Genomic DNA, 26861 nt, shown 5'->3' with positions numbered 1-26861 from the left:
CGAAGAAAATGGTCCCTGTAAAAGGCCATCTTCGTCCCAAGTTGTTGTGCGGATGGGTGCCAAGTACTGTGAGTATCCAGTCTCACGATGTCCTTCTTGATCACCCTGTTCAGCTCTGTGCGGCTGAGAGCAAAGGAGGGCGCCTCTATGCTATACTGGAATGGAGGGAGTGCCTACATCTGCATGCCATGCATACTAAACAAGTGCTCACCTGGGCATACCAACACTACGTGTCTCTGTCTAGTCCCCTCAAAAGACGAACCCTGCTCCTGAGATGTAGCCTATTGTGGGACATCCACCAAAATATCCTCCTCCTGATCAGTTGTGTGAGAGAAACGGGAAGAATTAGGGTTTAGAGATTCATGTGGGAGACATACACAGAGAGAACAAGGGAGAGAGAGAGTTGTGGGGATAAGTCAACTCATGAGGCATGAGTGTGTGACTCCCCTATCACACATGTATATTGCACTAGTACACATAGTGCACTTAGTACATTAAAAGTACTAAGTGTACTATGTACTATAACTTATGGGCTTGTACACACTATAAGGGTGGGCATAACGCCTTTACCCCAACAACCTCCCACTTAAAGGCAAAGTGCCCTTAAATGAAGGAAAAGAAAAAATCAGCATGTACATGATAATATACAAGGCCATATCAAGGCTGAAACTGGCCTCATCCAACATCAAGTGTCTGCAATGAGCAAACCGCTCCGGAGGCAAACTCTTTGTCAACAGATCAGCCGGGTTGTCATCCGTATGAATCTTAACAAGCTGAATTTGCTTGTTCTCTATCACCTCTCTGATGAAGTGATACTTCACATCCACATGCTTCGTCTTTGCATGAAAGACAGGGTTCTTTGCCAACTGGATGGCACTCTGACTGTCACAATGCAACAATGGAATATCCCCTGTATAACCCAAATCAACCACTAACCTCAACCACTAACCGAGATAGCCATAATGCCTCCTTGCATGCCTCTGTGGCTGCAATATACTCGGCCTCTGTAGTAGATAAGGCTGTGCACTTCTGCATCCTGGATATCCATGACACAGCACCTCCTGTGAATGTAAATACATAACCGGTAGTAGACTTCCGGTTATCTGGATGACCGGCATAATCCGAATCCGTGTAACCATGCACTAATGCATCCTGTTTGCCAAAGCAAATGCACATATCCTGTGTGCCCTTCAGGAATCTCATGACACCTTTCACTGCTTCCCAATGCTTCTTGCCAGGGTTGGCCATGTATCTAGAAACCACTCCCACTGCAAATGCAATGTCCGGCCTAGTAGCAACCATGGCATACATGAGACTGCCACAAGCTGAAGCATACGGAATCTTGGCCATATCAGCCCTGTCTCTATCTGACTGTGGGCTGTCCATAGCACTGAGTTTCACATATGGAGGCAAAGGAGTACTAGTCTTCTTCCCCCCGTCCATATTGAACCTCTGCAAGACTTTGCCAATGTATTCCTTCTGAGACAAATACAACACATGCTGATTTCTGTCCCGAAGTATCCGCATACCCAAAATGTGATTTGCATCACCCAAATCCTTCATATCAAAGGTTTGATGCAGCCTCTGCTTCAAGGTATCCATCTCCTTACGAGATTTCCCGACAATCAACATATCATCAACATACAAGATGAGGATCAATAGACTGCCATCCAAAGCTTTCTTGGTGTACAAGCAGTGATCTATGTCACTTCTCCTGAATTTCTGTGATTTCATGAATGTATCAAATTTATGATACCATTCTCTTGGTGCCTGTTTGAGCCCATAAAGACTCTTTTTCAGCTTGCATACAAGCTTCTCCTTTCCACCATAGTTTCCACGAGTTTCGGAAACGGGGGTGCGGAGCACGGCGGGAAACGGAGTTTCGGAGTTTCGGTCTTCGGGAAGAAACGGGGAAACGGAGTTTCGGTTTTAGGGTTTAATACATACATATATAATTAATAAAAACATTATAAAGGCTGTTTTTCTGGTCCTGCAGGCTGCGAGCAAGGTGTGACTCCTCCTTGCTTGGTAGAGCTTAGATGGCAAAGGTGGAGGCCCCAAGTAGAGAGGTAGAGGGCGTGGTAGAGGGCTGATGTGAAGGTAGAGGAGTAGAGGGCAAGGTAGATGGGTAGAGCAGCTCCAAACAGGCGGCGGAAAGCGGCGGAAAGAAGGCGCAAAATGCCGGCGAAAGAGAGCACGCGGGTTTCTAAACCCTGGAAAAAAAAAATCTTGGAAACGCCGTTTCCATTTCTGAAAACGTTTCCGAAACGTTTCCACGTTTCGGTGGTCCAGAAACGCCGTTTCTGGAAACTATGCTTTCCACTCACTGCATAACCCTCTGGCTGTTGCATATATATCTCCTCATGGAGATCACCGTGAAGAAAAGCAGTCTTCACATCCATCTGAATCAAGTCCAGATCATCATGCGCAACCAAAGCCAACACAGCTCTAAGTGTGGTCATTTTGACCACTGGAGAGAAGATCTCATCAAAGTCCACACCATATTCCTGCTTGAAGCCCTTAGCCACTAACCTGGCTTTGTACCTTGGCTTTGCATCAGGTGCAACTTTGAGCCTGTAAACCCACTTGCATGGCAAAACCTTCTTGCCTGCAGGCAAATGCACCAACTTCCAAGTTCCATTTTTATGCAGAGAATCCATCTCTGACTTCATGGCACGCTCCCATAGAGCTTTGTCTGCCCTCTGTAAAGCCTCCTTATAACATGAGGGCTCCCCACAGTCAGTAAGCATCAAGTAGTCAACCCCTGGAACAAACCTGTCAGGGGCTCTGGAGGGTCTTGTGGACCGACCATCATTTGCGCATATCACCCATTGGTGGCTCCTGTTCCATGCCATAAGGCTGAAATATCATGCCCGGTATTTCTTCTAACTGTGGTATATCCATAGGGATATCTTCTGCCATCTCTGGCTGTCCATTTGGACCATTTTCAGCACCATTTAAGGGCTGGTTTTGCTGTTGTAATGGCTGATTTACAGCCCTTGGTTGTTGTCCATGATGTCCATCATCATCAAAGATGACTCTGCCAGGCTCCTGTTGCCTTGCACGCTCCTTATACATGCATGTTTCATCAAAAATGACATCATTACTGCGTATGATCTTTCTATTCATGGGATCCCAAAGTCTATACCCCATTTCACCTCTGTCACCATATCCTAGGAATATGCATTTGTGAGACTTAGGATCAAGTTTGGTGCGCATTTCCCTGCGTATGTGCACGTACGCAATGCAACCAAACACTCTCAAGTGCTTGTATGACGGAGGCTTCCCTGTCCATACTTCCTCTGGCACTTTCCCACCAAGCCTCGTGTTAGGTGACTTATTTATAAGGTGAACGGCTGTCATAACAGCTTCAGCCCAAAACCATGAGGTAATGCAGCATGTGACAACATAGAACGGACCTTCTCCTGAATGGTCCTGTTCATCCTCTCTGCTGTCCCGTTATGTGGAGGATCATAAGGAGTAGAGAGCTCCCTCTTGATGCCTTTAGCATCACAAAAGTCCTGAAACTGTTTGGACATATACTCTCCACCATTGTCGGAACGCAAAGCCTTCAGTGTTTTGCCAGTTTGATTCTCAACATGAGCAACAAACTTCTGAAACACTGAGAATGTATCACTCTTCAAACGAAGAGGATAAACCCACACCTTGCGTGTGGCATCATCAATGAAAGACACAAAATATTTTGCCCCTCCCAAAGAAAGCTGAGGCATCTCACATACATCTGTATGCACAAGCTCTAACTGAGCATCTTTCTGTCCAAGAGCTTTCTTGTGGGGGCACTGTAGTTGCCTACCATATATACAATGCTCACAAAACTGAAAACTTGAAAACTTTAGAGAAGGCAAGTAACCCAAACGAGACAATTGCTCCATTCCTTTGACACTCATGTGTCCCAACCGGCTATGCCACATAGAAATTTCCGGCAGCTCGGTTGCATTTACATTAGCATGGTGACAAACACCTGCATGCATGAAATAAAGAGTGTCCACCTTAGAGCCTCTGGCACCAACCAGTGAGCCCTTACTAATTTTCCACTTTCCACTACCAAATGTGGTAACATAATCAGCATCATCAAGCTGTCCAGTAGAAAGCAGGTTCTTCTTGATCTCAGGCACATGCCTGACATCATGGAGCATAAGCTGTGAGCCATCTGAAAACACAAGCCTCACATCACCTCTGCCAAGAATCTTGCATGCATGGTTATCACCCAAATAAACCACTCCTTCATTGCCAGCAGTATACCTGACAAACAAGTCTCTGCAACCTGTGACATGAAAGGAGGCACCTGAATCAATGATCCATGAGTGCATACCATGACCACCTGTAAGAAGTGAATGGGCATCAAGTGAAGACGTAAATAGGACTTCATCCTCACTGCCACCTGCATGTGACACATTGATTTCTTCAATCTTGACTCCACTTTTGCCCTCTGGCTTTACATCTTTGGCTTCATCTTTCTCTTTGTCTTTGCCTTTTCCCTTTTCCTTTTGATCATTTTTCCATTTGTAGCATTGCTTTTTAATGTGTCCCTTCTTGCCACGATAATGGCATTCCAAATCCTTTTTGGAGCGAGACTTGCTCCTTCCCCTTTCTTGGCTTTTCCCCCTTTGCTGGGATCTCCCACGTGCATTCATTGCATTGGACTTTCCAACAGAGTTGTTTTTCCTGTTCATCTCTTCTTGAAGAAAAGCACCCTCAACATCTGCATATGACAGCATAGCATGCGAATTGCTAGTGGCTGTCCTGAATGTGTCCCAACTCTCTGGCAAAGTGCATAACAGAAAAGTGGCTTTGAACTCATCGTCCACTGCCAACTTTTGATTAATGACCTGGCTGACAATACCATTAAACTCATTTAGATGGGCTGTCATAGACGCCCCTTCCTTCATCTGAAGACCTATGAGTTTCTTCAACCAATACACTTTGCTTGAGGCACTTTGTTGGGCATACAAGTCCTGCAATCGCTGCCACATTCCCCAAGCTGTCTTCTCTTCACGAATGCTGAAAAGTAATGAGTCTGACACAGACAACATGATAGTAGATCTTGCCAGCTCATCCATATCTTCCCACTCTTCAGCAGTAAGAGAAGCGAGCATTACACCCCTTTCTTTGATAGGCTTGTGCTGCTTTTTCTGGAGCAACACATTGTAGCACTGGGTTTGCCAAATATCATAATTATGCGAGCCTTCAAGCTTCTTGATGTGAACCAATGAAGAGCTCTCACCTATGGTTGCCATAGCAATATGCAACCTGTCAATGCCTGACTCCCTGCAAAATGTGCAAACACTGCACCAAAAGCACACACAGTGCTCACAGTTGTTCTCCCAAGCTTTATCTCCCACTGCGGAAGCACAAATGCAACTTTTCTCCCACTTTATGTGATGAAATCACCAAAATCTGGTTGCTGCAGATTTTGGACAGCACCTTAAATGTGCTCTGTTGCCCTTCCAAAGTACTGTACAGCAGTACCAAGTGCTCACCAATGATGTACCAAACCTGTACCGGCAAGTCCAGCAGCTGAAATTGAACCTTTTGGTCACTCAAAACAGTGTACAGCCATGCCAAAACTTGCACAAAGCTGTGCCAAATCTGTACCAGCAGGTACAGTAGCAATAAATGCTCTCCTGGCTGTCCAAATGAGTGAAAATCAGACTTTTACAATCCTGTACACTGCATACAACAGTCCTGAACAGAAATTGGGCAAAAGCCCCTTGACTGCAAGCTGATTTTTGAGGATTCAAGGCATAAATGTCTTGCCTGCTGCTTTGCCAAGCTCAACAAGCATACGAACTTGAAAAGCCCCTTGATTTAAGATCATACATGGTACATTGACGCACATGAAGGCATCCAGAGTGTTCATGATGCTTCCCCCTGGCCACATATACATCAAAGACATGAAAGCCCCTTGATTTACAGGCACATTGAGTGCTTGTAAGGCATCAGCACATTATCCACAGCATCAAATGCGAGTGCCTGCATGCAAATCAACTCAATCGGCACAAAAGCCCCTTGATTTGCACTGCAATTTGCTGCAATTTTGCCCAAATGTGCGATTTCTCACATCATACAGCATGTATGAGTGCTTAATTGCACAATTACATCAAAAGCCCCAAATTTCGACATCCAATTTCCTGCAAATTGATCCTGATTGTGACCAATGTCCTGCAAATTGATCTTGATTGTGACCAATGTCACCCAATTTTGCCAATTTTGCTCAAAATTGAGCAATTCGACACCTGTATCTGCTCAATTGTTGATTGTACTTGCTCAATTGCAAATCCCAAAAAAAAATTGAGGAAAATACCTTGTAATTTTCTGATTTTTCTCTGATTTGCAGGCGGGTTTTTGTTGTTGCAGGAAAAGAGGGGTTGATGATTGCTGTTGATGCTGCTGTACACACTGACTGTGTGTATGTTGAAGGTATTGCTGATGCACCTGCAGCTGTACGGATGGCTGGGCAGCGTAGCTTTCCTCAGCAGGCAACGTGTTGCTCTTCTTGGGCGTGGCTATGAGAGGCGTCGTGGCTACCACCCTCTTCTGCCAGCTTCACAACATAGGCCGCCTGGTGACGTTGAGGCGGGCCTTGTCGGACTGCACATTGGGTGACGTGGACCAGCGCTGTCCGCCCTGCCTTCGCTAATGATTCAACGCCTGCCACCCAACTTGAGCGCCGGTGACGAGTTGGGTTTCAAGCCGGCTGTAGCCCGCGTGAATTCGCAAACGCCTTCGCCCAACCCTTTTCGCTCGCCTTGTGGACCAGCCGACGACTAACGCCTGGTAGCCTTCGCTCACTTCAGTGGCTCGCTTGTTCGCCAATGCCTTTGCCAACGCTTCTTCGCTCCACGCTCAGCTGCAGAAGTGGCTGCCCGCCACCCTTCCGCTCACCTGATTGCTATTGAGTAGTTCGCTTCTGGCCTCTTCACACACAGGCTAATGGAGAGTCGAGCTGCTGCCTGCCTCCGTCAGAGATTCGAAGGACACCGGCTCTGATACCAGTTGTGTGAGAGAAACAGGAAGAATTAGGGTTTAGAGATTCATGTGTGGGAGACATACACAGAGAGAACAAGGGAGAGAGAGAGAGAGAGTTGTGGGGATAAGTCAACTCATGAGGCATGAGTTGACTTATCCCCACAACTCTCTCTCTCTCTCTCTCTCTCCCTTGTTCTCTCTGTGTATGTCTCCCACACATGAACCTCTAAACCCTAATTCTTCCTTCTCTCACACAACTGGTAGTTGTTGGGGTAAAGGCGTTATGCCCACCCTTATAGTGTGTACAAGCCCATAAGTTATAGTACATAGTACACTTAGTACTTTAATGTACTAAGTGCACTATGTGTACTAGTGCAATATACATGTGTGATAGGGGAGTCACACACTCATGCCTCATGAGTTGACTTATCCCCACAACTCTCTCTCTCCCTTGTTCTCTTTGTGTATGTCTCCCACATGAATCTCTAAACCCTAATTCTTCCTGTTTCTCTCACACAACTGGTATCAGAGCTACAGAAAAAAATGGGAAAAAATAGGGGAAAAATGCGGAGAGTGAGGAAAAATGATAAAACACCTGATAAGGGCGGGCACACCCACAACAAAGGCCCTGGTGTATAAAACTGGACAGGAGATGACTTCTAACACCCCCTCTCAGCTCCTGGCTGTGAAACCAACCACTGGGAGCTGGGGTGCCGCCTGAGCAAATCCTGAGAGAGCGACTTCGTGAAGAGGTCCACCGTACTGTCCTCCGTCGAACAGAACTCTAGCAAGATGTCATCAGCAACGATCTGTTCATGAACAAAGTGCCTCGGGATGACCATGGGTTCCTCCAGTGGAAGCCCAAACCTGCAATGTAACCTCCTGCTACTCCGTAAAACTGCTCCTGGGCCATAAGTAGATCCCCTCGTGTCCAAATCTCCTCCCCAAACTGAGTCACTCCAGCCGTGGAGTCGGACTCCATCCAACAACCCCCTCCTGTGTACAAGAGTCCATGATCCTTCGCATGCCGCAGAAACCACACGAAACGCAATCCTGCCTCCCAAAGAGTCATCTGCAACCATGAGCTCAAGCGGGTGTCCATCAACCAGATCAATGAACCATACAGCTTCTGAGTCACAGAGACATCACACTGCTCACAAGGATCAGCACCTGTTATTACGGTGCACAAACAAGTCCTGGAAACCTGATGAAACCTGTCAACCACCCCCTTTGAATCCGGAACCACAAAGCCTGGAGAAACCACCTCCTCCTGCAAGTAAGCACTTGCCACCTGCCTGGCTTTCCGAAAGGTCCCCGTGGAAAGAACATCCTCAACTACTGGAAGTTCTATGTCCCGAACACTACGAGACATCAGAGCATAAGTGACCTGTTCAACTTCCTCTGACTGACGAACACAAGAACTACCAACATCAGTACTGGAAAGTTCCTGCCAACTGCTGCCATCTACTGGCAAGCTATCCACCATCTGGTCCCGGAAAGCCTGTACCTGCAGTGTATCCACACTTGAGTGGCCATTACCAGACTGCCACTCATCACAAACCTGAGGACCTGGGAGAGAGAGTGCTGAAAGCCTGTAAACTCCATTCTCCACTCCGCCTTCCCAAACCACTTGGCCTGTTGCTTTGTCCCGGAGAGCAACAAAATGCTCATCAAACTCCACCCGTACGCCAGTCTTGCAAACCTGATGCACTGACAACAGATGAAAACCAAGTGCCGGAACATACAACACCTGGGAGGAATGCTTCCCCCCTCTGCCATCGAGAACCATCTCCATCCTGCCCTCACTGTGAACTGGGATAGTGGACGTATCCCCAGTAAGAATATGACCAGAAAGCTTGCAGAGATCCTGTAAACCGGAACGGGAAGGAGTCATGTGCCTGGAAGCACCACTATCGAGAATCCACTCCCGAGTATCCGTTGCGGAGAGTCCTCCAATCTCCTCCCTGCCTGAAGAAAATGAAACATCGGTGTCCATCACCTCCAGGTGCACAAAAGCCGGAGTCTTCATGATTGCTACCGAGGAATCTTCACCCTTCTCGGTCTTCTGCTTGGGACACTGCCTCCAATAGTGGCCTTTGCCTCCAATAGTGGCTTTTCTCGCCACAATCATTACAGGTCCTCTCTGCCTTCAGTTTCTCGCGGTCAGCGTCGGACTTCTTCTCAGAAGACTTCTCCGATGAAGCCTTCCCTTTGCCCGAGTTACGGCCTTTCGACCGTTGGCCAGTTAAGGCCTCCGAACCTCCACCCTGAGGAGGGTTCGTGAATCGTTCCTCCTAGTCCAGGACCATGGGCACAAGCTCCTCCCACGTGATGGTGCTGAGCCTGCCACTGGTAATCAAAGACGAGTAAAATGCTGAGTACGAAGACGGCAAGTGTGACAGCAACGTTATGGCCATGTCCTCTGACGATATCTCCTTCCCAGCCTGAAGAACTTCCTACTGAAGAGCCTGCAGCTTGTTAATATGCTCCCGCATCGTCGATGACTTTGCAGGGCTCATAACCCGCATCTGTACTTCCAAGGAAATCCTCTTCATGGGCGATATCCTGTTGTAAAGAGAAGCCAAATGCTGCCATATACCTCTGGCCAGCGTCATATGCTTTATATGATTGATTACCTGCGGTGTGCAGTTGAGGAAAATAAACGAACGGACCTTGGCGTTGACACGATCCCACATCTGTGTCTAAGCCTCCCGGTCCTTCCGGATCGACGGTAACTCCCCTTCCTCTACTTCCGGCCGTGGAACACCAACAACGACGAAATCGGCGAGGTCGTAGGACTCCAGAACAGATTCCATCATCACCTTCCATATGCCGTAGTTGCTCCCGTCCAACTGACGGTCCACCGGGAACGTGGGGAGTGTCCGGATCTTCACATGTCTCTCGGCCATCTCAAACAGATCTGCCATAGCGGGGATGTACTCTGAAAAGGGTGGGTGGGTGGGAACAAAGAAGAACTAAAACCTGTCAAGTGGCTGTCCAGCAAATCAGCCCGCCTTCCTCTTGCTTCTCCTCTTCCCGATCAGCCCAAAACAGTCCACCAATCAGCCACAAAACAGTCCCCCTCTTACTCACACAAATCCCAAGACCTATCTAGAGCCTAGGGCTCTGATACCATGTCAGAATACGCAGCGGAGATGATGACCAGATCTGGGAACACAAGAGCAAAAACGCAGGCAGAAAAACAGCACAAGAGAGAGAGAGATGTAGGCGTGTAACTCTGCTCTGATATACACAAGAAGATCCCGAATATGATACAAATGTGGTATGGGGGCTGGGGGCCTATTTATATGCCCCCAGATAGGCAGTCGGCTTGCTGAAAAGTCCCTCCACGACTGTAGCAACAGTCGGCCAGCAGCTGATAATGCCCACGACTGCCTGCATCCAGTCGGCCAGCATCACAGGGGTCCACGACTGATGTATGGGCAGTCGGCCAGCTACTGGTCCTCCAGCCGCCTCAGGGCTGCCTCCCAAGCCGCAAAAAAAATGGAAAAAAATAGGGGAAAAATGCGGGGAGTGAGGAAAAATGATAAAACACCTGATAAGGGCGGGCACACCCACAACAAAGGCCATGGTGTATAAAACTGGACAGGAGATGACTTCTAACAGTAAGCTGTCTCCAAATGCCATGGATCTTGCAATATTGAAAAAACTCCTGGGATGTAAACTCACCCCCTCCGTCGGTCCTGAGAGCCTTGACCGAACGACCGGTCTCTTTTTCCAGATCATCCACCATCACGAGCATGTACAACGCCTTACTCAAAGACGCAGTACTCATAGGACCACATAAGTCTGCATGAATGAGAGCAAGTGATGTCGAAGATCTATGTGTTGCCTCCTTCGGAAAGGCGGCTCAGTGTTGCTTCCCCTATAAACAAGAGGAATAAGGAAAAGATGGAGCCTTGATGGTTGGTAAACCCTCAACCAACTCATCCTTAGAAGCTCGCTGTAGAAGCTGATAGCTCAAATGGCCAAACCGAGCATGCCAAAGAACAGAAGAAAGCAGAGCGGTCAACTTGTCAAGACCACTATCTTGGACAACCAACCCATCCTTCGAAGCTCGCTGTAGAAGCTGATAGCTCAAATGGCCAAACCGAGCATGCCAAAGAGCAGAAGAAGCACTAGAAGAAAGCAGAGCAATCAACTTGTACAGACCACTATCTTAGACTCCCTGAGCCAAGATGCGACCAGTCGCCTTATCACAAATGGTAATCTCATAACGAGAGAAGATCACCTCCGCACCCTGAGCTGTAAGAGCACTCACTGACAAAAGGTTGAAAGCCAAATCTGGAATATACAGAACGTCAGAGAAGTACCTTTTGTCCTCGAAAGAGCGGAAGATGGGGATGGCGCCATGACCATGCACTGGCACGGAAGAAGAATCACCCAAAGTGAAGTCCTGGTAGTGAAGTCCTCGAACCAATCTCGACGGGGTGTCATGTGAGTAGTAGCACTGCTATCCACAATCCAGACCGTGACTGAGAAGTCACAAGAGCAAGTATACAACGAGTACCTGCTAATAGAAGTATGCCATCATCCTTCTTGGGTTGAGACACCGCTATAGAGGAAGAGTTCTTTGCTGCTTCATCACGCTTCTTCTTGTGACATTGGGGTGATTTATAACCCTTCTTGCCACAATAATGACATTCAATGTCCTTGTTCTTAGAAGATTTGCGATTGTCTTTATCCTTGTCGGAATCCTTGGAGTTCTTGTCAATGTTGGTGTTGGACTCACACTCACACACAGAAAAACCTGCACATTAGGGTTAGGTGCAGGAAGAAGAAGCTCACACAGAAATGAGAGAGAGAGAGAGAGAGAACCAAAAGTGTGGTAGCCACAAAATGCAAGTCAACCCTTGCATGTGTGTCACATCCATATAATATAGAAGTACAAAATATTATATGTGGAGTGTCCTTTCACACTTGATATCCAAGGGGAAAAACCACATGGAAAAAAGTGCCCTTGGTTAAGCCTTATTCACACATAGCACTACCATAAGTGAGCATATGCCTACAAATCTCCCCTGTAGTGAAAGTGTGAACCTGTACAAGATAGCAGATCACTCTCTGTATGAGAGTAAGCTCAAAGCTTTGCCAAAAGCTTCAAACTTTTCTCGAGGTAAAGCCTTTGTGAATAGATCTGCAACATTATCCTGTGTAGGGCAATAAGATAAATTGATCTCCCCTGCATGTAACCTCTCTTTGACAGAGTGATAATGAATCTCAATGTGCTTGGTACGTGCATGAAATACTGGATTTCGAGCCACATCCATAGCACTCTGGCTATCAGTGAGAATGGTGGTGGGTGTATGCTGACACTCACGAAGATCAGCCAATAATCTCCTCAACCATACACAATCTACTGTAGCTGTGAAGACTTGTAGCTGTGAAGACTGCCCTGTACTCAGCCTCACAAGTAGATGTGGCAACAGTGGGTTGCTTTTTGCTCAACCAAGATATGCATGAACTGCCGAGAAAAAAACAATTCCCACTGGTGGATTGCCTCGTATCATAATCACCAGCCCAATCTGAATCACTGTATGCATAAAGCTGCAAGCTGCCCCCCGTGAGATAGAACAAACCAAGATCCAGGGTACCCTGAAGATAACGAAAAATGCGTTTGACTACTTGCCAATGCTTTGTACCTAGGCTGTGCATGAATTTGCTCAACAAAGACACCCCAAAAGATATGTCTGGCCTAGTGTTAAACAAGTAAATGAGGCATCCCACTGCCTGGCTGTAAATGCCGGCCTCAAAAGGCTCTCCAATATCATGCATAGTAAGCCGTACACCTGATTCTATTGGAGTAGAAATGGACTTACATTCAGCCATGTGAAACCTTTTTAGCAAACTTTTTATGTACTTAGCTGCATAACAATGCCATTATCTGTATGCATAAACTGTATGCCGAGATAGTAGTGTAAAGGCCCCAAATCTGACATATCAAATTCAGCTTTCAAATCAGCTTCGAAATCTGAAATTTGTGCTTTGCTAGTACCTGTAATGAGCATGTCATCTACATACAAGATGACTATGAGAATGTTGGCACCGGTTTTCTTCACATACAATGTGCTTTCAGCTGGACTATTCACATAACCTTGGCTGGTTAGATGAGCATGTATTTTATCATACCAAGCTCTTGGAGCTTGCTTTAACCCATACAATGCTTTGTGTAACCTGCATACTTTATGTTCCTCACCAGGAACTACAAAACCAATGGGCTGATTTGCATATACTTCCTCCTGTAAATCCCCATTTAAAAATGCAGTTTTGATGTCCAATTGATGCACTTTCCATCCTTTATGTGCAGCCAATGCAATCACTGATCTTATTGTGGTCATTCTCGAAGTAGGAGCAAAAGTCTCCTCATAATCTATTCCCTTTTTCTAGGAGTAGCCTTTAGCCACAAGTCTTGCTTTGTACCTGTCAATAGTACCATCAGTACCATCAGACTTCCTTTTGACTTTGTACACCCACTTTGTTCCAATGACATGCTTGCCTTTAGGCAATTCCACAAGATCCGAAGTATTGTTCTTCATGATAGAAGAGATTTCAGCTTGCATAGCTTGCACCCAACCAATGCTCATTCTCATGTGCTTCTTCATAAGAAGAAGGCTCTTCTGAATCAAAGAGACCACCCATGGCTAATGCAGACTCCCCATGATGCATATTCAATGCATGGCTGGAACTAGCCCTTGTTCTCCCTGTGAGTGGAGTTGCAAGTTTGCTTTCTTGCAAAGTTTTCAACAACCATCTTGGCACTGACTTGGCTGTGTCTATGGCTGTTCGCTCTTCCCTGATAAGCTCTTCCACTTCTTCCATAGAAGGGGGCTGAATGGCTGGCTGTTCCACATGTTCTACATGAGGATTTTCTTGTGTAGGGGCTCGCTGATCTGAATCCCCCCTAATTGCAATGGGTAGTAATAGTCCATCAAACATGTCCTGTATGCCTATATCATTACTTTTATACAAGCTGTACATGGGCTGGTTTGAATTTTCAGCAAATACCATATCTCTACTGACAAAAATCCTGCGTGTTGTTGGATTGTAAAGACGGTATCCTTTGCTCTCATTGCTGTAACCCACAAAAATGCATTTCATTGCTTTGTCATCTAGCTTTGTTCAGAGTTGTTCTAGCACATGTGCATATGCCAAACACCCAAATGTACGCATATAATCCACTGTTGGCTTTCGGCTATACTAAGCCTCAAATGTCTTTTATTGGACACCTGTTCAACACATGAGTTGCACACATTATAGCTTCCATCCAAAAATTGTGAGGCACCTTTTGTGCTTTCACCATGCATCTTGCCATCTCCATGAGAGATCTATTTTTCCTCTTAGCTACACCATTCTGCTGCGGTGTATAAGGCACAGTACATTGGTGTTTGATGCCCTTTTGAGGCATATAATCCTTGAATGCATTTGACATGTATTCTCCACCTCTATCTGAGCGGAGTGTTTGGACTTTACATCCACACATATTTTCAGCCATTGCTACAAAGTGTCGAAAGCATGTAAACACCTCTGCTTTCGCTTTCAAAGGGTAAACCCAAGCAAACCTGGAGTATTCATCAATGAATGTGACAAAGTAAAGATGCCCCCCTATGGATGGTGTCCACATTGGACCACATACAAGCATCAAACTCCGAAAATTTACATGCCCAAAACAAGCATGCCATAGCTCTGCATCATGCATGGCAGGAGTGTGGGCAGCCACTGTATTTGCATCATAAGTACGCTTGTCATAGCTATCCAGCTTATACAAGCCTTTGTATCGTGTTCTAGAAGTGACTATTTCATAACCCTTTGATGGGTCTTTTACCAAACACTTTCCATCTTCAAATTCAACCTTTAAACCTTGGTCGTTTATGGCTAAGACGGAGAGCAGATTTTTCTTTATCCCTGGAACATACAATACATTTTTCATACATATATTGGCACCATTGGCTGCAATAAGTATGACATTGCCAATTCCCTTTATTGGATATGTGGTATGATCTGCACATGATACAGTGCGGCCATTTGAAGCATAAACCAAGTACTCAAATACATCTTTGCATGAAGTCACCACCAGAAGAGGACTGTCCATGACCAGCCTTGCTAGACTGTTGTCCCCCATGCCTAACGCTCTTTGCTTTACCCTTATCCTTGGCTGTAAATGCCTTGTCTCCACCACTGTTGCTCAATAAGTTTGCTCTTGTTTGCTCTTCCTGCAAGAGTAAACCCACCAGCTCTTCAAAAGTGACGGGATCACCACCTCCTCTCATAGAGAGGTTGAGAGAGAGGTGAAAACCCAAGTAGGAAGGTGGTAAAGAATGAAGAGTGTTGGTGACCAGTTGTCTGTCTGGGATAACCTCATCAATGTTGAGCAATTGTTCCTGCAAATCTTTCACTTTGGTGAGATGATCTGCCATGGAGTCACCCTCATCCATAGAAAGAAGATCCAATTGCCTCTTCAAGTATGGAACTCTTGCCTCGTTTCGCACCTGATACATTGCTTCCAATGTGTCCCATGTAAGCTTCGATGTCTTGCAAGAACGAACGTGCGGAATAATAGTCCTTTTCACTGAAAGGGCTATCAATGACATGGTGTGGGAGCAGGTTCTACCTCAGGCGCTCTTTGTGCACCTCCCCTTTGAGGCGTGGCTGGCTGTATGGTAAGTGGGCGTGTGTCATCACCACACACGATGCCCCCAAGCCCTTTGGCTACCAGCAAATTACAGATCATGAAACTCCAGAGGGAGTAGTTAGATCCATCCAACTTGTCCTCCTAGGTGAGCACACCAAATACATCTGTAGCATTTTGAGCCATGTCAACAAAATATACCTGCAAGCAAACTAAGCACCAATGTGCACTGCCAGGCAACCAAATGTCCTGTGCAAATTTTTGTTTGCAAATTGAAGCAAGTGTAAACCTGCACCAAATTGTCCAATTACACACAATGTGTATACATATGCGACAAATCGCAACTGAAAGAGGCTCAATTGGCTAATTTTGACCTCAATTTGGAAAACCCCCAAATTCCAACCCAAACAGCATGAATGGCACCACCTGCAATTTTTCTGGCAAAGGGGAATTTTTGGCAAAGGCCAGCATCTGGACGGAACCGCTTGTCGAACAGGAACGGGAGGGAACCAGTTCAGGAGAAGCACGTGCGGCGGCGCCAGACTGTGCAGCGAAGGCAAAACTGCCAGGAGTAGGCGTTGGAGAAGTACACACCGGAATGGAGTGACCCGCGAGGAGTGGCGTCCGGAACTGTGTAGACGGAACCTGTCGCTAGCCAGGAGACATGAATGGGCGCCACCGCTTTGCTGGGCACTAGCACGGCCAGCTGGGTGGGAGGTGCCGCCTGCGAGCTGAGCGGCGGTGGTCCTCCCCGCATTAACGCCGCCGATTTTGGGCGGCTGGGCTGCTGGACTGAGCAGAGACGGACGGAACCCCTGCGTTGACGGAAAGCTCACAACGACGGACAGACTGTTTCCGACGACGGACGGAACTGTGCAGGCGACGGAATTTCACAGTTTGCTGCAGATTTCAGGGACAGAACTCCACAGGTAGCCCCCAGCTCTGATACCAATTGTTGGTGTTGGACTCACACACTCACACACAGAAACCTGCACACTAGGGTTAGGTGCAGGAAGAAGAAGCTCACATAGAAATGAGAGAGAGAGAGAACCAAAAGTGTGGTAGTCACAAAATGCAAGTCAACCCTTGCATGTGTGTCACATCCATGTAATATAGAAGTACAAAATATATTATGTGGAGTGTCCTTTCACACTTGATATCCAAGGGGAAAAACCACATGGGAAAAAGTGCCCTTGGTTAAGCCCTGTTCACACATAGTTCCCTTTATCTCGCGCTGCCAAAGCTCCATCAAGGCCACCAGAGGTGCCAGTCCGCTCCTCAAAGCGAAATTCAATCTGCATAACGAAGGGGAGAACTTCCTCCCAAGTTACTGGAACAAGACGAGGAGAAGAAGCAAGAGACTGAAAATATGCATCAAACCTCTCTGGAAGCTTGGAGAGAAGCCGAATAGCCATGTCCTCTCTAGAGATGTCCTTGCCACAAACAATAAGCTCGTCCCAGAGATCTTTCATCTTCGAGATGAAAGCAGATAAAGATGGAAAGGCAGAAACTGATAAGTTCATAAGTTGCTTTTCCAACGCTAAAATCCGACCCGGAGACTTAATCTCGTAGAGATCTGCAAAAGCCTTCCAAACGTCATGTGTAGCATCTGCTGTACGCACATGAGAGAGAATAGAATCCTGACAGTTCAACATCAGAAAGGAGAAAACGCGACGATCATTCGCCTGCCAAATATCAATCTGTGCTTGAGTCACACCACCGAAAGCAACGGTGGGAGGGGTGGCATTGGCCGGTGTAACAAGCCAATCCCAAAGATCCACACCATGCAAGGCTGATTTCACCTTCACCTTCCACAAGGTGCAATTGGAACCATCCAACTTTGCATATTCAGAGAACATATGAAGAGAAGTCGGAGCAACCATCACAAAAGCTTGGGCTCAATCTCAGAAATATGCACAATCTCAGAAGAAGTGTCCTCCACAGGTACCAAGGGTGCCACCAAAGCCCGAACCACCACAATCCCCCTCTGCACTAGGGAATGACCACCGGAGAGGAAAACGCAGCAAAAGAGGGGCTGCTGTCCTGAAAAAACAGGCCGCCTATATCCAAACTCCACGTGGAATGAAACACTTATCAGAAAATTACCTTATGGCTGCAAGCGGTGAAGCCAATCTAAAGAGGAAGTGATCAGCAGATGCTGTCCAGAAAACGCAGCAACAAAGAGGCTGCAAATCTGATAAAAAACGTAGAGGAGAGGGTGCTGTAAATAGGGCTGAATCTGGGGCAGCAGAGTCGTCGCTGAACCGGGAGCGATGATACCATGAAAGAGTCACAGAGCGGAAGCAAAGGAGCACTAGAGTGTGCTGAATAGAGAGTGCAAGAGAGAGAAATATGGAGCAACTATGCTGAATATACTGAAGCAAAACAGTCCCAACAAGCAAGAGACACAAGTAGTCTCATAAGTGAGGGAGCAAAATATGTACAAGACTGAATGAAAAGTGAGAGGCCAGTCCCACCTATTTATAGGTGGGGAGAGCTGGCCGACTGGAGCTGAATAAGCTGGCCGACTGGAGTAGAGTAGCTGGCCGACATGTAAAATACCAAACGGGCTAGGAAAAATCCCAGAAAAATATGGAAAATAGGGGTGGCCAGCCCACAATCAAGGGCCATGCAAAAGGGACCAAAAGGACACCACAAATGGGTAGAAACTAGGGATGAATGTGCTAACAGTCTCATCAACCACCACATCTCTGCTAACGATGATCTTCGAGGTTGCAAGATTGTAGAGCCGATAACCTTTGGATTCTGAGCTATAACCAACCAAAATATGATGCGTGGACTTAGCGTCCAACTTCCCCTTGTCACCATCAGGTCCATGAACAAATGCATCTAACCCAAAAATCTGAAAGTGAGAAACCACGGGTTTTCTTCCGAGGTAGTCTTGATAGGGGGTCTGCCCTAGAACAGCAGTAGTAGGGGACCGATTGAGAATATAAGCAGCAATAGCAATTGCCTCCGCCCAAAGCTTTTGAGGAAGACTCCAACGTTCCGACATTGTCTGAGCCATCTCAATCACCGTTCGGTTCTTCCGCTCCACCACGCCGCTCTCTAAAGGAGTACCTATGTTGGCGAACTTCCATTGAATGCCATGTAGCTCACAATACTGGTTAAATTGGCGAGAAGTAAACTCGCCTCATTTGTCAAGACAAAGTGTCTTGACTGTTTCTCCATCAAGGTTCTCCATGTTTGGAATCTGTCAAAAGTTTCAACTTTGGATTTGAGAAAATAGGCCCAGGTATACCCGCTAAAATCATCAACCAAAAGAAAAATATAACTAGCAGAACCAAGAGACGGAGTGCACATCGGGCCGCACAAATCCGCATGAACCAACACCAAAGGTGCCGTAGCTCACCGTGAAGCCTTCTTTGGAAAGACCTCCTGATGTTGTTTCCCTTTGAGATGAGTGACAAGGGCCCTCACGTGTATCAACATCTAGCAATCCATGCACCAGCTGCTCCCGCAAGGCCTCCAAATGAAGATGTCCAAATCTAGCATGCCAAAGATCACCTGTGCGAGAATAAAGAGCCGTGAGTTTGTAGAGGCCATGGTCCTCGATGCCTTGCCAAAGGATCTTATCAATGAGAGGGTCCCGAATGATCACAGAGTCCTCTATAAATTCCACCTTATTGCCCAATTTACAAATCTCATGTACAGAAAGGAGATGAAATCCTAAATCCTAAATCTAGCACATATAGCACTCTCGAGGTGTACTTCTCTTCATTGCCATCCGGAATGAGGGGCATTGTCCCTTCGCCAAGCATAGGGACAACAGAGTTGTCTCCAATGGAAACTCTACCGAGGCGTTGTTGCAGTTCATCAAGCCAATCCTTGCATGATAAGTCATGTGTTGTGTGGCACTGCTATCGAAAATCAACTGAGGAGAGTGGGAACAAGAAGGAAAAGCTTGCTCAACCAGTGGAGGGGGAGTCTCGGACTCGAGATTAATAAGGGTGACGAAAGTTGACTCCTCCACAACTTTAGCAGATGAGTTTGCACTTTGTCCTTTGACTTCCCTTCCAAATCCTGCATGCGACTCCGGCATTGTCGCCATAAGTGCCCCTGTTTGGGGCAATAATTGTTAGCACATTGATCCCCAGTTTCTGCCCATTTCTAGTGTCCTTTTGGTCCCGTTTGTATGGCCCTTGATTGTGGGCTGGCCACCCCTTTTTTCCATATTTTTCTGGGATTTTTCCCAGCCCTTTTGGTATTTTACCAGTCGGCCAGCTCCTTTGCTCCAGTCAGCCAGCTTATTGAGCTCCAGTTGGCCAACCCTCCTCACCTATAAATAGGTGGGGCTGGCCTCTTATCATTCATTCAGTCTTGTACATATTTTGCTACCTCACTTATGAGACTTGTAGTGTCTCTTGCTTGGGACTGTTTTGCTTCAGTATATTCAGCATAGTTTTCTCCATCTCTCTCTCTCTCTCTCTTGCACTCTCTGTTCAGCACATTCTAGTGCCACTCTGCTTCCGCTCTGTGCACTCTTTCATAATATCATCACTCCCGGTTTAGCAACCTCTTTGCTGCCCCAGATTCAGCACCCTCTCCTCTGCGTTTTCTCTCAGATTTGCAGCCCTTTGCTGCTGCGTTTTCTGGACAGAACCTGCTGGTCTTTTCGCCTACAGTTTGGGTTCACCAACACAGCCATCAGGTACTCTTTGATCAGCGTTTTCTTTTCCACGTGGAGATTGGACATAGGCGGCCTGTTTTTTCAGGACAGCAGCCTTCTGTGTGCTGCGTTTTCCTCTCCAGTGGGCTTTCCCCTTTGCAAAGGGGGTCTGCGGTGTTGCAGGCTTTGGTGGCACTCTTGGTACCTGTGGAGGACACTTCTTCTTCAGAGATTGTGCGTTTTTTCTTGAGGAGATCCCAAGCTTCTATCCTTGTTGTTGCCTTTCCCTCTTGCACCCTCTTAGAGCATATTCTCGGGTGCTGTCCAGCCTCTTATGGCTGCGTTTTGGTGGGAGGAAAGACCCTATATCAGCGTTTTCTGATTTGGACAGTTTTATTTTATGAGGGTTGGTCCTATTGATTGGATCAATGATGACAACTTCAGATTTGGCTCCCGTACCACTCTCTTGTTATTTCCTTGATGAGGCAGACAAGTTGGATGGTGGTAACTTTCAATCATGGACGTTGCAGGTTACTTCTATTCTCAAGGAGTATGGTTTGATGGAGTTTCTCTCCTACAAGAATCGGTGCTTGCCAGACCTTGCCTCTGCGGAGGATGTGTGTCGGTGGAGGAAGACTAACGGACAGATCTATGGCTTTCTCCTTCTGAATTGTCAGGATTCGGTTCTTCAACACTTCATCTATGCTCCTAATGATGCTTCTACCTTCTATGTGTGGCAGTTGCTTTGTGACCTGTATGGTGATGCCAGTGATCGGCAGATGCTTTCTGCTTCTGGGTGCTGTGCAGCCAGTGATTTTGTGGATACTTCTTTTGGAGATGTTCCTGTAGCGAAGGGTATTGGACCAGTTTTGCTCATTGAATCTGAGGAGTTTGTTTCTCCTATTGCCCTGCCTTCAATTTTTGTGCATACTTCTCCTTGCCAGGATGATATCTCTGGTAATGTTTTTGAGGAAGACAGCGGACTATCTTTGCTCACAGCTTCTGAGGGGAATTTTTCTCCTATTGCTTCGCCTCCGATTCTTTCTTCGTCGTCAACCAGTGACCAGGATGTGTTGCTGGTCCCTTTGCCTTCTATGGAGGAGCCTGCTTCTACGCTGTGTGATGCTATTGAGGAGGCTACTACTACTTCAGTTACCACTACAATGAATGTTCCTATCTCCCTTACTCTATGTGAGGATTTTGGATCGTGGTCAGGTATGTCTGTGACCGTGCCTGGGGCATAGTGGTACTTCCAGGGATTGAAGGATTGGGATTGGGATTTGAATTTGGTTGGGCCTATGGAGTCCCGACATCAGTTTTCAGAGGGGGCAGTTGAGTTCTTACATCTGGGGATGACGACCTTCGAGGAGGGTGCTATTATACAGCATTTGGCTACTCTTGGTATAGAGTTGGAGCAGATGGACTCTATTTCTTTTGAGGGTATTATCTTCTTGGAGCTACAGGCTTCTAGTGATTCCTGTGACACTATGTTTATATTTGGGTTTGGCACCGATATTTGGAGCAGCACAATGCAACCTTCATGGTTGATATCTTCTCGAAGAATAGTGTACCTGGCAGCTTGTTCTGTTACTTTTGTAGCTGAGTTGCTATGGAGATTGCTTGTGGAGCTTTCCTGGTACCTATTGTTGCTACTTTCTTTTGTCTTTGACAGAGGACAACTTCTTCGGCTTCTCGGAGTTGTGTTCAGCATCTGGTGCTGAGAGGGGGTGTTAGCACATTCATCCCCAGCTTCTACCCATTTCTGGTGTCCTTTTGGTCCCATTTGTATGGCCCTTGATTGTGGGCTGGCCACCCCTTTTTTCCTTATTTTTCTGGGATTTTTCCCAACCCTTTTGGTATTTTACTAGTCGGCCAGCCCTCCTCACCTATAAATAGGTGGGGCTGGCCTCTTATCATTCATTCAATCTTGTACATATTTTTCTCCCTCGCTTATAAGACTTGTAGTGTCTCTTGCTTGGGACTGTTTTGCTTCAGTATATTCAGCATAGTTTTCTCCATTGCACTCTCTATTCAGCACATTCTAGTGCCACTCTGCTTCCGCTCTGTGCACTCTTTCAATAATCACAAACCTTCTAGTTGCCAGAAGAATTAGAAGTTGAAGATCCCTTCGGCTTTGCATCCTTGGAATCCTTGGAGTCCTTAGAGTCCTTAGAGGGAGGTGCCCCACCTTTGCCTTTGGTAGGCTGCCCCCCTCTCTATCCAATGAAAGTCTGGTCATCTTTCTTTGAAGAAGAATCCTTGAATCTACTCTCTTGATCAAGGACCATAGGCACCAGCTTATCCCAAGTAATGGTTTCCGTTCGTCTAAGGTAAGAAGTGAAGAATAGAAGCTCTTATATTTTGGGGGCAACTAAGCAAGTAGCCGGATGGCAATATCCTCAATGGAAATCTCCTCCCTGCACCCAGAAATCTCAGATCACGATGACTCCAGTTTGTTGATGTGATCCCGCATGGAAGTAGAATCAGTGGGTGAAAGCTTCAACATTTGAAGCTCCAGGGAAACTCTCTTCATGGGTGTCTTCCAGTCATAGATATCAGAGAGTCTCTTCCAAGCAACACATGCATGGGTATCCTATTTGATGTGAGCGATGATTGAGGGTCAAGAGTTCATAAGAATGAATGACCGAGCACAGGCATTAAGCCGATCCCATAAGTAGCTTTGTGTGTAAGGGCATCCCTCATATCCTCATCCTCCGCGGTGTCCAGGTTGGGCCGTAGGACCGATTGAGAGACGAACTCAAGAAGATCATAAGTCTCCAAGACTGCTTCCACCATGACTTTCCAGATGTCGTAGTTTGTGCCATCCAACTTGGCATCTGAAGGAAAAGTCAAAGAGTAGGTATCTAAACCGCCCGAGGTTGGATGAGTGGCATAATGTACCTCCTCTGAAGAACGCAGCCAACAAAACAACCCAAGAGCTGCTCTCTGCACTTGTAGGGAGGGTGGGCATAATAGAAAGAGGGTGGAGAGGAGAAAAAAAACGCAACAAATGCAGATTTGCCCCTCTAGAGAAGAAAACACAGGTTTGAAACACTCCAAACAGCCACCAAGTTTGCATGGAAACGCAACGAAAATCAGCACCAACCAGCCTCCAATCAGTGATTCCAGGTCTAGACATGAAACCATGTCAGAGGGCAGCGAAAAGGTGTAGACGAATGACAAAAACATTGAAGCTCCAAGAGAGAGACGAGAGGAAACAGCAAAATGCTGACGCACTAATCCTCAAGAAAAGAGTGGATACAACTAGCATGTAGGTGAGGAGTGGAGTCCGTAGGCAGAGGGCTGAAGGTGCTCACCAAAGTGATCAAGAATGATGAAAAGTGAGGAAGAGGGCAGCATATATATACACTCCTATATGAGCTGGCCGACTGCCACCTACACTCCTACACGACCAGAAAATAGGTAAAATATCCATAAAAAGGGTGGGCAACCCACATCAAAGACCCAAAAAATAGGGAAAAAATATGGGAAAATATGGGGAATGCCAGAGCATGGAAATGGCCCCCGTGGACACCAGGAACGCCACCAACAAGAGATGGTATATGCTAACAGGCTAAAGCAAAGGCGCAACCCATAATAATGTTTTGATTAAAGGGCTAAAGCTTATGCTTAATGCATGGTTAAAGGGCCAAAGCAAATGCACAACCCATGTTTTTGTTTGTTTGACGAGCTAAGGCAACTGCACAACGCATGTTTTTGTTTGTTTAAAAGGCTAAAGCAAACGTACAGCCCTCAATAATGCATGTTTAAGAGGCTAAAGAAAATGTGCAACCCCATACTACTGTGTGTTTGAAGAATTAAAAGCAAGTCTGCTTGAGCAAAAGCACATCAAATGTAAAAATCGACCAGAAGAAATTGCATATCAGGAAAATAATTAGGTATTAAAAGAGTTGATTACCTCCTGCATCAGGAGGGCTTCGCTGGATGACTGTGCTGAGGAGATTTCTGGCGAGAGTTCTCAAGTTTTTGCCCGACCCCATGAGGCCATGTAATAGGATGGCAGTCTTGACCTGCCCCCTGTCTTCACCTGCTGCCACTATCTCGTGGGCCAGAGTGGCTACCCCTCTCTTGGTAAAGGCGCATCTCTGACTTCTTTTGCTGCTCCTAGCAAGCTGCAACCTGAGCACAAAGGCCATCGAGCCCAATGGTGAGAACCTCGATCTTTATTACTCTTTTCTTGTAGGTGTATATATATTCACACTTTTCTTGTAGGTGTATTAATTAAATGCCACTGACGTGGCATTTAATCAATACAACCTTAGGCCCATAGTTAATCAGCAAGCCTCCACCATTAAGGCTATGCCATCTGCCTAGTCTAAAGGGAAAGGTATAGTGGATCAGGATGGTTTTATTACCCCAAAAAAGACTTTCAAGGTGCCTTTATACAAAACCCATAATTGGACCGAGAGTCAAGAGAATGTAGCTCACAATGTGGATTCTATAGTGGCTAATGTTCTCAATACAAAAGCGAATTCCGCTGCCAATGCAGTCTCATGTAATTGGGTTTAGTTTGTACTATAGGTACTTAGTTTTTTGATAAGCATGATGTTATTTGGAATGTATTGTTGGGGGGGGAGGTCTACACATATAGATGAAAGTTAAATCCCCTCATTTCTCTATCATGTATATAAGATGCTTCCAATAAAGTGTGTTACTAATAATGTACAAGGTATTTGCAATCCTCATAAATGGAGATGTTTATGGGATTATGTTTATGTACATACAACGAGACCAGATATAGTTTGTTTGTAAGAAATAATCAACATGAGTATGGTGGCCACTTTGGCCATTTTTCTCGATATGACATTTTCTATGCCAGAAGCAAACAATTCTTGGGTGTGTTGCTTTTCTTTTGCGACATGAACTGGAGTCAGCATTGGAATATAATGATTCATTGGGCTGATGTATGATTGTGCAATGTAATTTATAGGGTGAAATTTTTTACTTTGTAAGAGTGTATGCATCTCAATCTTCCCATGAGCGGCAAAGGATTTGGAATTTCTTCAATTCATATCTCTGGTTGACAAATGCTTTTATTTGTGGAGATTTTAATAACTCTCCACAAAGGGAGGATAATACATCTTTCTTTTTTCATATGTTACATCTCGAGCGTCAAGCTTAAGACAATTTTATTCTACAAACAGATGCCTATGATCTTTAGCTTTCTACTATGGATTTCCTCGATTCACTTATCACCATAGTGCTCTAACTCAATATTGGGCTAGATTGGATAGATTGTATTTGCTACATACTCGACAATATGACTCCTTTTCATGCAAACTTTGGGTTGATCATATCAACACTCTTTGATCGTGCACCACTATGGTTAGCTTTATATTTTCATGTGCGCTTATGGGGGAACCTCCTCTACAACATCAAAGACTGTTACACATAAATAGTTACACATAAATAGCAGCTATCTCTCACATGATGTCTTTAGAGCTTTAGTACATGATGCCATTTCTTCACTTTCCACTCAGCTATTAGATGCAATGAATATAGATAGTCATTGCTCACTATGGTAGGTATTATGTTACTTAATGCTAGACAAAGAGTGGAAATGGCTAAGCAATAAATCCAATCGCTCACTACACTCAGCCATCTTCAAACTCTTACGCAAGATCAACAAAATGTGTTATGCAAAACCAAAGCGTGTGCCTCTGTGAATCAATAAAGACAGATACAAAAATGGCAAATCCGATTGAGATGTAAGCAAATCCAAGATAAAGGTTGCTCATCCAAACAATTCTTCAAAAGCTTGCACACTGATAGGCAAAGGCATAAAATAGTGCCCCACCCAGATCAAAAACCTACAAACAACCCCTTAGTCTTGCCTCTATCAAATGGTTTCTCAATCCAAGCACACTTACTATCCATCCTCCTCCCTACCTCTCCACTCTTGTCAGCTCTGAGTTCTTCACACAACTCAGAACATTTTGCAACTCTCTAATCTTCCATCACACCTTCACACATATTTCTATCCTCCACACATATTTCTATCCTCCATATCATCAAACTGAATTCCAGGAAAGACAACCTGAACGCTAACATCCAAACTTCCCAAATCAATAAGTGTTGCATGTCTTGGTCAACATCCATAGCTTCCTCATCCCATAGTCTGCCTATAGCATCAAAAAACTCATCATCATTAACACACACTCCAATACCCACATAGGCATCATCTTGCTCACCATCACCTAGATTCACAGATTCATCAAACAAAACAAAGATACCCTCTAACGTGTCATTCGACAAAGAATCATTGGCATTAAGACAAAGATACAAAAAAAAGATAGGTCACTACTTCAAAATCCGGTAGCCTTATTACAAAATCAAAAAATGGAAACATCACTCCTAAGGCCTAGGAGATCTCTTTACTGGATAGAGATCTTTGGCTTTGCACATTTTCTTATTGTGTCGAGAACAAGCTCATGTTTTCCATAATATGCAAGTTGACTTGGCTCCTTTGTTAGTGCATATGATAAGTATGTCAAATAATATGTATTTTTGAATGCATAAACTCTTGGCTCTCATCCAAATATGTGTAAAGCTAATTGCTTTTCCAAAATCATT

At 45.7% G+C, this 26861-nt stretch overlaps 1 protein-coding gene across 1 annotated transcript in view; it reads right to left on the bottom strand.

The window, feature by feature from the left end:
* Positions 1–24481, bottom strand: part of LOC147626934 (uncharacterized) — a 32043-nt gene extending 7562 nt beyond the window's left edge. The window contains exon 1 of the mRNA XM_086815487.1: positions 24187–24481. Coding sequence (XP_086671613.1) covers positions 24187–24424 — 238 coding nt within the window. The 5' untranslated portion in view covers positions 24425–24481. The remainder of the gene's footprint in view (positions 1–24186) is intronic.
* Between the last annotated feature and the right edge of the window lie 2380 nt (positions 24482–26861).

The sequence above is a fragment of the Cibotium barometz genome, chromosome 21 (genome assembly GCF_041138505.1).
Source record: "Cibotium barometz isolate CiBa-2024 chromosome 21, ASM4113850v1, whole genome shotgun sequence".
NCBI lineage: Eukaryota > Viridiplantae > Streptophyta > Polypodiopsida > Cyatheales > Cibotiaceae > Cibotium > Cibotium barometz.
Note: the sequence above shows the minus strand (reverse complement) of the source record. Positions and strands in the feature narration are given on the sequence as shown.